This window comes from Triturus cristatus, chromosome 11 (genome assembly GCF_964204655.1).
Source record: "Triturus cristatus chromosome 11, aTriCri1.1, whole genome shotgun sequence".
In the NCBI taxonomy this organism is placed as follows: Eukaryota; Metazoa; Chordata; class Amphibia; order Caudata; family Salamandridae; genus Triturus; species Triturus cristatus.
The window spans coordinates 1,053,136,197-1,053,149,326 of record NC_140594.1 but is presented as its reverse complement, the minus strand read 5'-3'; the positions used below and the strand labels follow the sequence as shown (position 1 = coordinate 1,053,149,326).

The following is a 13,130-nucleotide window of genomic DNA, read 5'->3' as shown; positions in this document are numbered from 1 at the left end:
AAGAAGCGAAGAGCGAGTCTAAGTTGTACTGCCATTCGATTGCTGCTACTAACACAGTTTTGGTGGATGTGTGTGGAAGTTGTGGTTTTCGGGTACTAATCTATTGCTCAGTGAGAATGTGATGCGTGAGTGTTCGTATGTTGGAAAATGAATGTGATGGGTAGAATGTGGAACATGAAGTTGGGCTGGAACACTGGTTGCAAGAAATGGTTGGAATATGATAAAAGAAGGCACGCAATTGTGAAGCTCTGAATAAAACCATTGAGTGAACCTAGTGTCAGTTTCTATTTTGCTACTACAGCACAACTCTGTAGTATTGCCAGAATAAAAACTTTGGGCAGATTCTAACTGAATCGCAATTAGGAAAAAGCAATTTCTAATGTACTAAAGACTTATTCTTAAAATAGTGATTCCTAGTGGGATTGCAAATCGACTTACCTCATGATTATTACTGAGGTAGGTCGTAATTTGTGACCCACACAAATCACTGCCATCACAGGGATGGTGGCCTGCTGGGGTCTGCAGACCACCATGTCTGTGATTTCTTCTGACTAAAGCATTTTTTTAATGCAGGCTGTTTTCCTTAAGTTTCATGTTAATGGCCCGGCTTGACAGCACAGCTGTCTCCAGACAATTATATGTGCATTACTGGGGGAGGGCCTTTGAGTCAGGAGTACTTGTTTTGATTGGGCAGACTTTGTGTGCTTCCACAAAAAAAGTGCTTTTCTACCACACAACTGCAATCATTTTGTTCATTCATCTAGTTTCCTGAGGTTGAACTTTCAGGGGCACACACACACACACATGATAACATTTTAAACCTGGTAAGAGGGAGGTTTTGAAAACAAAATTGGGGGAATTGATTTTCCCCATTGACTTGCAATGAGGTATAGAGGATTTTAGAAGACAGACAGGGAAAATAAAGCCATTTTGAGCTTAAAAACATCGCAAGTCAGCTGCCTGAATCGTATCGGTTGGCATGTATGCATATGGCATTGTAATGCTGTAAAAGTTTCTTAGATAATTAGATAATTTATGGTGTTTGTCCTTCGCTGGCAGCAGCACAGATGAGAGGAGGGCAGCTAGGAGAAATGTATTGCGGTCCCATCACCCTTCCATTCCATTTGGCTTCTGGTGAAGCTTATACTCGCTCTAGGACTGAGTTGGTTATGGTGGCAAGCCAACGATCATAACTAAAAGCCTGATCGGTTAATGTAATGTTGAGAAAAAGGCACTAAAGTATACAAAAAGTTGTGGCTGGAATTCTTGAATTAACCTCAGCCATTGGTAATTAGAAGGGCCTCATTCCAGTCCATCGTTGTTTTGCTCACCATGCCACCTCACTTTGGACCTAGCCATGTGCACATCAGTCTTGACCCAGCTCCAATGGGAACAGTCCAGCCTGAACTGCCAAGCCAGGTCCTCCATGAACCAGGACATAAACCACCTAGGGCCTTCATGAAATCCATCTCTTAACTGTCTAACGTGACAGAAGCATCCAACAGAAGTAAAACCCATCAACACATAGTTGCATTCTCCTACCTGGCACTCTAATCAGTGTAAAAGTCCAATCCCGCTTATCAATTTCTTCAGTGACAACACCAAACAATGGGCATCCACCCCATTCCCAATACCAGTTTCCAAAATGGATGATCCATGCCGGCCTGACAGACATACTCCTGTTCTCTCAAAACCACCGCTTTTCAAACATGACCTCCTACCATCTTCCATAGTGAAACTCTCAACAGAACAGTGCTGAAACCACTACTCAATACAGTTGCTCCTTGCACAAGCCATGTCTCCCAGGCTAATCAATTGATCTTTAGTTTTTATTTATTCATGTGTTTTATAAAGCATACAATTACCCGCTAAGGCATCCTGGCACTAGAAAGTAGCTGTCTGGATGCAGGATGAAAGATTACGATTAAAAAAAACAAATTCAAAACTGGACACATCCCCTCACTCCTGATGAAAACCAAACTGAAATCCCATCAATGCGACCAACTACAAACACAAATCTATTCTGCCTGGTAAATATCTGCAAGAAAGTGGTCTCCTAGTTAAAAACTCAGTCCTAAACTACACCAGCCAGACTTCAGAGCACACTGTAGCATTGAACCAACAAACAGCAACAATACCCATTGTAGACAGCAACATTCTCATCATATATAATAGTGGCCCTTGTGTACTGGTCCTGCTCAACCTTTAATTGCCTTAAGATTTTACCCCAATAATCATTGACCTCCCTGGCAATATAATGTATGAACATAGGGCCAGATGTAGGTAATCCACAAAAAACGAATTCTTAATACCGAATTTTACCGATTCGGTATTAAGAAATCGGTATTTCTTATGTAGGTAATGAATCGGTAAAAAATACCGATTCCTTAATATTCCTTATTACCGGCTTGGAGGCCCATAGGAATAAATCTAAAGCCATTTTATATTAGCGATTCGGTATTACTGAATCGGTAATACCGGGAGGTATTTCAAGGGTGCCAGGGTGTCCAAACGACACCCTGTTGCACCCCTGAAATGTGCCTGTGTGCACATGTGGCGCACATAAATGCCCTAAGGGCATGGATGTGTGCCACATGGCACTTAAAAAAATATTCAAAAGTGAATTTTTAAAGGAATTTGTTAATTACCACCAACTTGAAGTTGGTGGTAATTAACGAATTCTTAAAGCACATAAGCACTCTTTTATGTGCTTTCTACATTGCATTTATACAGATTCGGTAAATACAGATTCGGTATTTACCGAATCATCACCTAGATTAGGAATAGCTAAACACCGGTCGGTAACCCTGAAATTTACCGAATTTAGCCACCTACATCTGGCCCATAGTTTAGTAATTCATTGTGAAGGATATTGACATCCTTGGTATCTATCTCAGGGGAGAAAAACTGTATTTTAAGCCCTCAACACAACAGTCGGCTTTTACCACCTATCCCAGAAATGAAGCTGTCTCATCCATAGGCCAGGCCATTAACAGGAGTTTGCTGATCTGTAGCACAGTAGTGGTAAAATAAAAAACAAAAAAACCACTAGAAAGAGATTAAGTGTTTTTTGCTGCTGACTATGATCACCCGGGGAAGGGGGGTTGGAGGGACATGGTTGGAGGGGGAAACCCTGATAAGATACAAGGGCTGGGGGATTTTGTGATGTAGAAATGAATTATATTGGGATTTATATTTCGGCGGACGGGCTAGCCGTCACCATAGTGACAGAGTAACCCATCCGCCGAGATCTAAATCAGGCCCTTAGTGTGTGTTCTCCCCTAGATGCTTGGCACACCAGAAGTGTGATTCCACAGACAGTGTTTTTTTAGGATATTTTACATCTTGAAATGAGTGATCTGTTCACGTATCTCTTCAGAGAAGTAGGCATCCTGTGTGATGGAGATTTAGTAATACCTGACAGAGCTTTCTTAGTGGATTTGGGTGTCGGGGGATGCTCACTAATGTCTGGAACATATCTTGGTAGAAGTTGAGCAAGCACATACACTGGAATAAATAGGAAAACAATGAATCTTACCTTCTGGATGTAGAAAGTAGGTTTATCGAAGAGTATTTTTGATGATTTTAAGTGCTTTGATATGCAGAAACATTATGTGTTACAGATTTATAATCGCTTTCTTGAAAATGTAAAGGTTACATTTTTTAATTCAATTATATTTTTAGTGCTTTTATAAATAGCATGTTACAGAGGATTTTTTATCCATGCCAGTCAATTATGGCATATTACTGGAGAGTATTATGAGAACATAAAACATTTAATGCAGTGTCTAAAGCAAAGGTACTCGGATATTAGGATAGTAAGTTGGTGTTCAAGAATTTTGGACATGATCCTGGGAAATACAGTCACCCTTTTGTGTTTTTAATCTAAAAAATGGACATTTAAAATATTTTGAAATATAAGAATGGACATTAATGCTAGTTGGTACCCCTACTCAATTAATCTTATATTCCAATCAAATACATTTTTAGTAATTTGCTGTGTGTCTTTTCTTGTCATGGTTTACAATACTCAGAGGTTCCAATAAAGAAATTCAAATCTATATAACTATTATATTTTGCAAAAACGTTGTGCAGTCTATTATCCATGTTACCTAGAAAAAACACTAATCATTTTCACTAGAGTGTAACAGATAAATGTGCAAGGTAAGAAATTACATTTAACTAAAATGATGCTACATATGATCACATCATTCCACATGCATGCAAATTAAATCCAACACTTAATTGATGAAACAACTTATACCGCGCTTAGGCTTACCATTGCTTCATGATGGATTGAGACTTATTACAAAACTGAGAAGTGCAAAACAATTGAAAAGAAACATCGTCAAAAATGTCCTTGGTTTTAAATGTCCTGTAGAATTTCTTTAGTTTAGCTTCATCAAAAGACTGGGATAGAAGAGAATTTAAATATACTGAAGGGATGGATGTTTAGTGCAAATCTGGTGGACCATAGCACATTCCTTCATGTTACTCTAAAGTAGTCTCACTTGGATTTTCCTCAGGGATAAAAGTGGCAAAGTCAGGGACTTCAGCTCATGCACTGATTGCCCCATGTGCAAACAAATGGCAGGCTTCCAAGATCAGAGACATTTGATGCATCCTTTGGATAATGCTGATGGAGGACTGAACCGACAACCTGCCCAAGACTTATACGTTATAGACTACTTTTTCTTTTCTGCTAAGTATCCCCAATTGTGACTTGGGATCCAAACTGACGCCCACCATCCGGCTGGTATACATGGGAGGTGTGAAGCACAGCATCCATCTTCACACAGGATACCTATACTTATTCAGTAACCCAATGTACACCTTTATAGGGAAGAGGTGTGGTGTAACGGCCAGGGCGGCTGACTCCGGAACACAGGGGCTCACAGTTCGATCCCCAGCGACCGACGGCAGGTTAGCCCAGCACCATGTGACTCTGGGCAATAGCTCGCTTAATCTTCCCGACGGCCCCCAGCGCCCGGACACCTCGCCTGAGGTAGCTGCGCACTTTACAAATGCTGGTATGTATTTATTTATATTAACTGAAAGAAAGCACTCTGAAGCAACTGAAATACAACAGAGCATATTAACAAGCCCCTATCGCCACAGGAACGTGATTTTTAATGACGTTCCTGTGGCAATAGGGGCTTCGCTTTAATTTACAAGGTGGCGTCACCTTATAAATAAGGCCCCCTTTCACACTATACTTAGCGTGAAAGGGGTGGGTAATGGGTGTTGCGGTGGCCATTCCAACACGCTGCCCCCTACAAGGCTGTTGTAAATAATAATAATAATAATAATAAGGCCATTTCTAAAGCGCCTGGCTGCACTAAAAATAGTGTATCTCCGCGCTAGAATACTGCTATATCTCAAGAGACAGAAGTAGGGGAGAACGAAAAAGGGTCAGAGGGAGGAGAGAGAATTAGATGATTGGAAACAGATGAGTTTTAAGTTTGGCCCGGAATCTAGTTTCTGAAGGTTCCATTCGAAGATCAAGTGGTAGTTCATTCCAGTGTTTAGGGGCCAGGTATCTGAAAGAACGGCCACCCATCTTGGCTCTGCGGGTACGGGGGAGTTTAAACAGCATAGCTCCGGCCGACCTCAGGTTTTTGGTGGGGCAGTGAATTGTGAGGAGTTTATGCAGATATCCTGAGCCTTTGCCCTGGGCGATGCGATGCGTAAAGCATAAGGCTTTAAATTGAATGCGTTCCTTGACCGGAAGCCAGTGAAGCTTCGCTAGAGCATTCTTCCCAGATGCTCTACGAGGCAGGTTGAGTACCAGGCGGGCAGCAGCGTTTTGCACGCACTGCAGTTGGTGTAGGCCTTTTTTACTTAGACCTAGGAGTAGGACATTGCCGTAGTCAAGATGGGGTGTGACTAGTGCATAGACAAGTGTAAATAGGAGGCGGCGCCAAAATTAAGACCAGGGAAAACCTGGTGTTAACATGGCGAAATGAGGAGAAATGGTTTATTTCGCCTCGATTGTGCAGCACACATACAAACATCAAAACACCATGAATGATGGTTTATGTGCAGGAAGATGTCCAATCCTGCACATAAACAATCACCAAAAAAATGAAGATTTGCTACTTCAATGTGCATTGCACAATTCAGCACACATAGAAGTTTTAAATCGCCATTTGTGATTGTTTATGTGCAGAAGGGGAAACCTTCCTGCCCATAAACAATCCTTCCCTCAAAGCAGGCACCCTTACACTATAATGCAAGGGTGCCTGTGTTGGTGCTAGGCACTTAATTTAGCGCCAGTGCTAGGGAAAACGCAGAGATGTGACGTATCTTTGTAGATACGTCTCATCCTTGCATTTTCGGAATGGCGGAGTGTGGCATTACCATTATGTGCTTAACGCCATGCTCTGTCATTTCCTTGTAAATATGCCCCAAAATTCCTTGCGCTATGACGGGGAGTAGGCATAAGCTGTAGCAGCACTGAGGGATGTATAATTAAAGATCTTTCACAGGGCATACCTAATGGGATCGGTTCTGACCAGGATTGGGGGTGCTCCGGATGTTAGCTGCCTCCGTGGCTTTCGTGCGAGAGGGACGTAAACGCACACATTCTGGGAATGTCCGCCATTGAAGGCGTACTGGGCAGGAGTGGAAAAATGCCTTTCAAACATTACAGGGTTGTAAGATCCCCTCATTGCAAAATCGGGGATACTTGATGTATGGAGAGATGTCACATTACCATGCTGTACCTAGATATTTTACAGGGTGGGCCTGGTGGTTGCTAGAAGGAACGTTGTCCAATACTGGGCCTCTTCAACTCCTCCAACCCTGGATCAGTGGAGCACAGAAATGACTGCTGTTCTTTCCACGAGAAATGAATCTATAAAAGTACATGATGGTCAAGAAATGGGAAAATAAATGGCAACCGTGGACACATCAGCGACCCAAGATTTAATCAGGCTGGCCCTGCTGACGGGGATGTTTGGGGGTAGGAGTGACGACGATGGGGCTTTATCCACTGTAGGTGCAGAACAAACGCTTACTGCGTTATTTCTCTGTGATGTAGATAGTAAAAAAGTAAATCCAGTATTTGTAAAGCGCACAGCTACCCGTAGGCATCCCGGCGAAAGATTAAGCGAGCTATTGCCCAGAGTCACATGGTGCTGGGCTGACCTGCCGCCGGTGCCGGGGATCAAACTGTGATCGCCAGCGTCCGGAGTCAGTCACCCTGGCCGCTGCGCCACACCTCTCCCCTATGTACAGGGCCTCACATTCTGGGGCGTGAAGCAATGTTTAGCCATGTTGTTTTGTTGGTTTATGAAACTTTCAATAAAAAATTATTTTAAAAAACCATTCCTTGTGCTATACAAACAACTGAAACCAATACAAGACATGTAAGAGTTTTCTCTGGAAAATCTAACTAGGTAAGTGAGGCCTACTTGAGTTTGAAAAATATAATAATAGTTGAAACCCCTACAACTTTGACTTTTTACAGATGCAAGGACAAAACTGGGTTATATTTGCAACATTCATCCAAGCAGGTGAGGCAGGACCCTCACTGCTGTTCCTAAATTCTAGGTCATTATTCCAATTCATTAAAACACCCAGAGTCTGTCTGTTCTTTTGAGGATTATAACAAATAATTTACTGAATACCTAGAAGCTTGTGATGGAGAGAAAAACAATGCTGCATAAGCAGCAGACATCAACTCGTTTCAAGAAACGGTGTGGTACCATATATCGAGGCGTTAATATTGTCTGGTATAAATTTTGTAGAAAAAATACAGTTTGCAGAAATATTGCACTGTGGCCCTTATTAACAGAAAATCTGTTCACGTTGCAATTATATTTTTGTAAATGATCTTTAGGCCAGGATATTTTTGTTACCAATATTCTGATATACAGCTCATTAAAAGAGAATGGTAGCCCACAAACTTGATTGTTATCTACACAGAGACTCTTATCTGCATGCACTGCCATGATCTTAAGACTGTTGAACAGAAGAGGCGGGGAATCCTGTACTTTATTAATAAGAAAGGACAGAAATTTCAATATGACATTCTGTGAGATAGTGGGTACAGTGTATGGGTGCTCCAACATTACAGTCCTTCCTGATTCTTTTCTTTTGAAAGGTTGCAGAAAAGTCTTGCAATTGCAGTCCTGCTGTCAGTGATCAAATGAATGTCAACAAGGACTAATATTAATGCTGTTTTGGGAACTATCAATGTTCTTGAACCAGGTGGCCCTATATCTGGAATCTCGAGACAATAATTGCAGGCTAGTGCCTAGACACTACTACCTTACCTGTGACCTCGTTGAGAAGTGACCGACAGCTCTCTGGCCTATACTGTTATATAACGTTTGCAGTAACTAGAGATTTTTAAGCCAGTGTTTTGTGATTGCATATTTTAAATATGGTACTACGCTCTTATTAGAAATATATTTATTTTATGCTGCATATTATTTCAACAAGAGTTCTTTAACATTCCATGGTTCTATGAAAAAAATATGTAGTTCTTACATAATGTCAAAGAGTTAACAGAATTGTGGTTATTTATTTATGCATAGAAATTTATAAAGAATTATTTAACTTACCTGTTCCAAAATTGTTTTGTTTAAAGTCGAATGCTTGAATTCTGGCATTGACCATTACTAGAGTCAAATCTTTCCCGAGGCTAAATTTCTGCAAGGCTTTACACTTGTAGGAGGAACCCAGTTCGGTCTTCATTAGAGTCTGATTTGCAATCTGACGAACACCTAAAATCAATAACAAAATCTACTTAAATCATGAATTAATTTTCTGCCTATGAAAGAAAATAAATCTGAGCAAACATTCCTCCTATGTTTATTTTAATGAAATGCAAACTCAAATTGATAAGGCAAAAGCAGCTGATGATCCTATGAGACTAAGACATAATATTTCATTCTTTTTTTTTTTGGAAAACTTTTTACTAAAGTTAAAGCACAGAATCATTGTTACATTATCATCGTGAGGTACAACAGTCATACAGTATAGTGGATTGGCATTATTCACAACAGATGTTAAGGATGTAAGGGGTCCTCAATTCTAGTCCGTCTCATTGCCATATCTTCTGTGGGAGAGGTACATATTTCCCCCGTAAAGGCGTTCCAACCTCTCCATTTTTTATCCCACTTCCTAGGGCAGCCTCTTCGTTTGTAGACCTCTTTCTATGCAATCATGCATTTATCCATTTCTGCCACCCAACCGATCGTCAGCGGCAATTTGTTGGAACCCCAGAGCATTGCCACGGCTCGTTTTACCAATAAATATCCCAGTGCCACCCATTGCTGCTCCACTTCTGTTAGGTCGGTGGGTTCCCATATATTTAGGATCCCCATTTTCGGAGATAATTGTATGTGTTTACCCAGGGTGTCTTTCATCTTTGTAGTAGTTCTATGCCAAAAAGGGCGTACATGGGGACAGTCCCAAAGGATGTGGTACAAGGTACTGTCTTGGCCGCATCCTCTAAGGCACAACGCATCACACCTGCTTCCTATTTTGGCAAAGAGGACGCCTAGGAGGTAGGACCTATGGAGTATTTTTAATTGTATGAGGCGGAAGCGGTGGTTCATTCTCTGGGGGACATTAAAGCGGTCTGCCAGTCCTCATCGTCCAATTCTCCTAAGTCTGCCTGCCAATGGTCCCGTAGAGCTTGAAAGGTGTCGGGTAAGTTATTGCAAAGTTTGCGGTAAGTGCAGGAGATGGCTTTAGTCAGAAGTGGTTCAATAAGTAGACGGTCCTCTAAGGGGGAGGCGTCTGGTAAGGAAGGGAGGTCGGGGATATTAACTAAAATGGCGTGTCGGATTTGTAGATATTGGAAGATCTCTCCTTGTGCGAGAGTGTGTTTGGCTTGTAGTTCTTTGAATGTGAGAATTTTCCCCTTGGTGATCAAGTCTCCTAGATTAGTGATTCCGAAGGGTCCAGACAGTGGAGCCTCTTCTCCTCCCTTGAAGGGTGCGGAAAAAGGTGGGCAAAGTGATGGTCTGCCCGATGTGGAAGGGCGTGACCACCTTTGGCAAAAAAGAAGGATGGGTCCGTAACACCACCTTGTCCGGATAAACAGAAAGGAAAGGAAGTTTGAAGAAAGAGCCTGGAGCTCACTCACTCTTCTGGCAGAGGGGATAGCTACCAGGAAAGCCGTCTTGAGAGTGAGAAGACACTAAGGACAGTTATGAAGGGGCTCGAAGGGAGCGCACATCAGATATGTCAAGACAAGGTTTAAGTCCCACTGAGGCATTATGACCGGCACGGGAGGAAACGTGTGCTTAATTCCTTTGAGGAAACGGTTAACAACCGGGGACTTAAAAAGAGAAGGCTGATCTGGAAGCCGTAAAAAGGCGGAGATAGCCGAAAGATAACCTTTGATAGTGCCCAGAGCAGAGCCCTGCTGGGCCAAAGAAAGAAGGAACAGAAGGACTTCAGAAAGAGGGGCAGAAAGGGGATCCACAGCCTTCGTTGTGCACCATGCCACAAACTTTTTCCACCTGCAGGCGTATACCGTTTTAGTGGAGGGACGCCTGGCTGCCAGAATGACATCACAAATTTTGGGAGGAAGATCGAAAGCTGTCAACTGTCGCCGCTCAATCTCCACGCATGGAGGTGCAGGCTGGACAGGTTCGGGTGGAGAACCGTCCCCTGTTGCTGCGACAGAAGATCCTCCCGAAGAGGCAGACCGATCGGGGATCGATCGCCATGCTGAGTAGCTCGGGATACCAGTATCGTGCCCAATCCAGAGCCACAAGGATGACTTGGGCCCGGTCGCGCCGAATCTTCTTCAGCACTCTGGGCAGAAGTGGTATAGGTGGAAAGGCGTACAACAGACCGCAACTCCACTCGTGACGAAAAGCGGCGCCGAGCGAGCGCCGCCTTGGAAATTCCAACGCGCAGAACTGTTGACATTGCGCGTTCTCTTCGGTGGTGAATAGATCTAACCAAAGCTCTCCCAACTGCTGAAAGAGACCTTGCACCACGTCCGAGTTCAGACGCCATTCGTGATCCATCAAGCACCGGCGGCTGAGTTTGTCCGCCCTGGCGTTCAGAGAACCTGCCAGGTATTGAACCACCAAGGTAATGCCCTGGTGTTCCAGCCATGTCCAGAGGTGCAGAGCCTCCTGACATAGGGTCCAGGACCCCACCCGCCCTGTTTGTTGCAATACCACATGGCGGTGGTGTTGTCCGTGAACACCTACACCACACTTCCCCGGACAGAGGGAAGGAATGCCTTCAGTGCAAGTCGGATCGCCCGAAGCTCCAACAGGTTGATATGGAGCCAGGACTCCGCTGGAGACCAGAGGCCTCTGATCTCCGCCTCTCCCAAGTGGCCGCCCCATCCCAGGAGGGACGCATCCGTCACCACTGTGTGCTCCGGTTGGGGAAGGGAGAGGGATCTGCCATTGACCCAATCGCGATTCGTGAGCCACCACTGCAACTGCTGTGCAGTGCCCTCCGAGATCTGGACATGATCGGACAGGTTGCCCAGATGTTGCGCCCACTGGAACTTCAGGTCCCACTGAGGAGCCTGCATATGCCATCTGGCATGTGTCACCAGCAGGATGCAGGAGGCCATCAGGCTCAGAAGCCTGATCTGCGCAGATGAGCTGCGACCACCGCCATCCCTTTCGTAAACACCCGAGGGGCGCTGGTAAAGCCGAAGGGGAGCACAACAAACTAAAAATGCTCCGGGCCTACCGTGAACCGCAGGTAACGCCGGTGGGCCGGCAGGATGGGGATGTGAAAATATGCGTCCTGCAAGTCCAACACTACCATCCAGTCTCCAGGGTAGCCAGGACCTGAGCCAGAGTCAGCATTTTGAACTTCTCCTTCCGGAGGATGCGATTGACATTCCGGAGGTCCAAGATGGGGCGCAGGCCCCCTTTGTCCTTCTTGGGGACCAGAAAGTAGTGGGAATAACAACCACTCCCTACTTCCGGCCCAGGAACGCACTCGATGGCCCCCTTGGCCAAGAGGGCCGTGACTTCCTGCTGGAGAAGCACCAAGTGATCCCCCGACATGCGGTGGCACGGAGGTGGCATGGCTGGAGGGGAGGACTGAAAGGGAAGGGAGTAACCCCTGCGGATGATCTGCAACACCCACTTGTCCGATGTGATATCGCGCAAGTGGGGGAGGTGGTGGCGGATCCTGCCACCCACCGGCGTGGGATGCTCCACAAAGCTCAGATTAGGAAGGTTTGGAGGTAGAAGCAGCGGGGAAGGAGGTGGACTGACCCCCACACTGATTCCCAGAGTCGCCCCTGCGGAAACCGCGTCCGCGGCCCCGCTGAGGCTGGTTCTGCACAGGCTTGCTGAAGGAACGTGCCTGGGCGCCCCTGCCTTGGCCACGAAACGAACGAAAACCAGGAGTGGCTGGGCTCTTCGTGGAAAGACCCAAAGACTTGGCCGTGGCTCGTGAGTCCTTATCACCAAACAGGCAAGTGCCATCAAAGGGCATATCCATGAGCGAGCTCTGGACATCGGGCGAGAACCCAGTAGATCGCAACCAGGCGTGGCGACGCAGCGCCACAGTCGTAGTAATCGCCCTGCCCAACGAGTCAGCAGTGTCCAAACCACACCGGATGGTGAACTTTGCCGCATCCTTACCCTCAGCAACCGCCTGGGAAAGTACAGCCTGGACCTTCTCAGGACACTGAGGCAACACCTGAGCAACAGTATCCCACACCGTGTGGGAATAGCAGCCCAATAAGCAGGCGGTGTTCACTGACCACAGCCCCAAGCTGGCCGAAGAGAACAACCGCTTACCGAACTGTTCCAGCTTCTTAGAATCCTTATCCGGCGGAGCCGTGGGAAAGGCACTCTGCGACTTCGAGGCTTGGATGACCAGACTCTCAGGAGTGGGGTGAGTGGTCAGAAACGCGGGGTCACCAGGCACATGGCGGTGACGCCTGGCGACATTCTTATCCACAGGGGCCCCCGTGACCGGTCGTGACCAAGTGCCCAACAGGACGTCGGTGAGGGCGTCATTGAAGGGAAGCAGGGGCTCCGATGAAGTAGACGCCGTCTGGAGCACCTCGGTGAGGAGGTTAGTTTTGAAGGCCACCGTAGGAAGATCGAGGTTGAGGACATCAGCAGCCCGACGGAGCACCATTGTGTAGGAAGCGCCCTCCTCAATTGTAGGCG

General features: G+C 45.4%; 1 protein-coding gene across 1 annotated transcript in view; it reads right to left on the bottom strand.

Annotated features, from left to right (window-relative positions):
- Positions 1 to 13,130, bottom strand: part of LAMP3 (lysosome associated membrane protein 3) — a 126,821-nt gene that overhangs the window by 3,355 nt on the left and 110,336 nt on the right. The window contains exon 5 of the mRNA XM_085635358.1: positions 8,571 to 8,732. Within this exon, the coding sequence (XP_085491484.1) occupies positions 8,571 to 8,732 (162 nt within the window). The remainder of the gene's footprint in view (positions 1 to 8,570; positions 8,733 to 13,130) is intronic.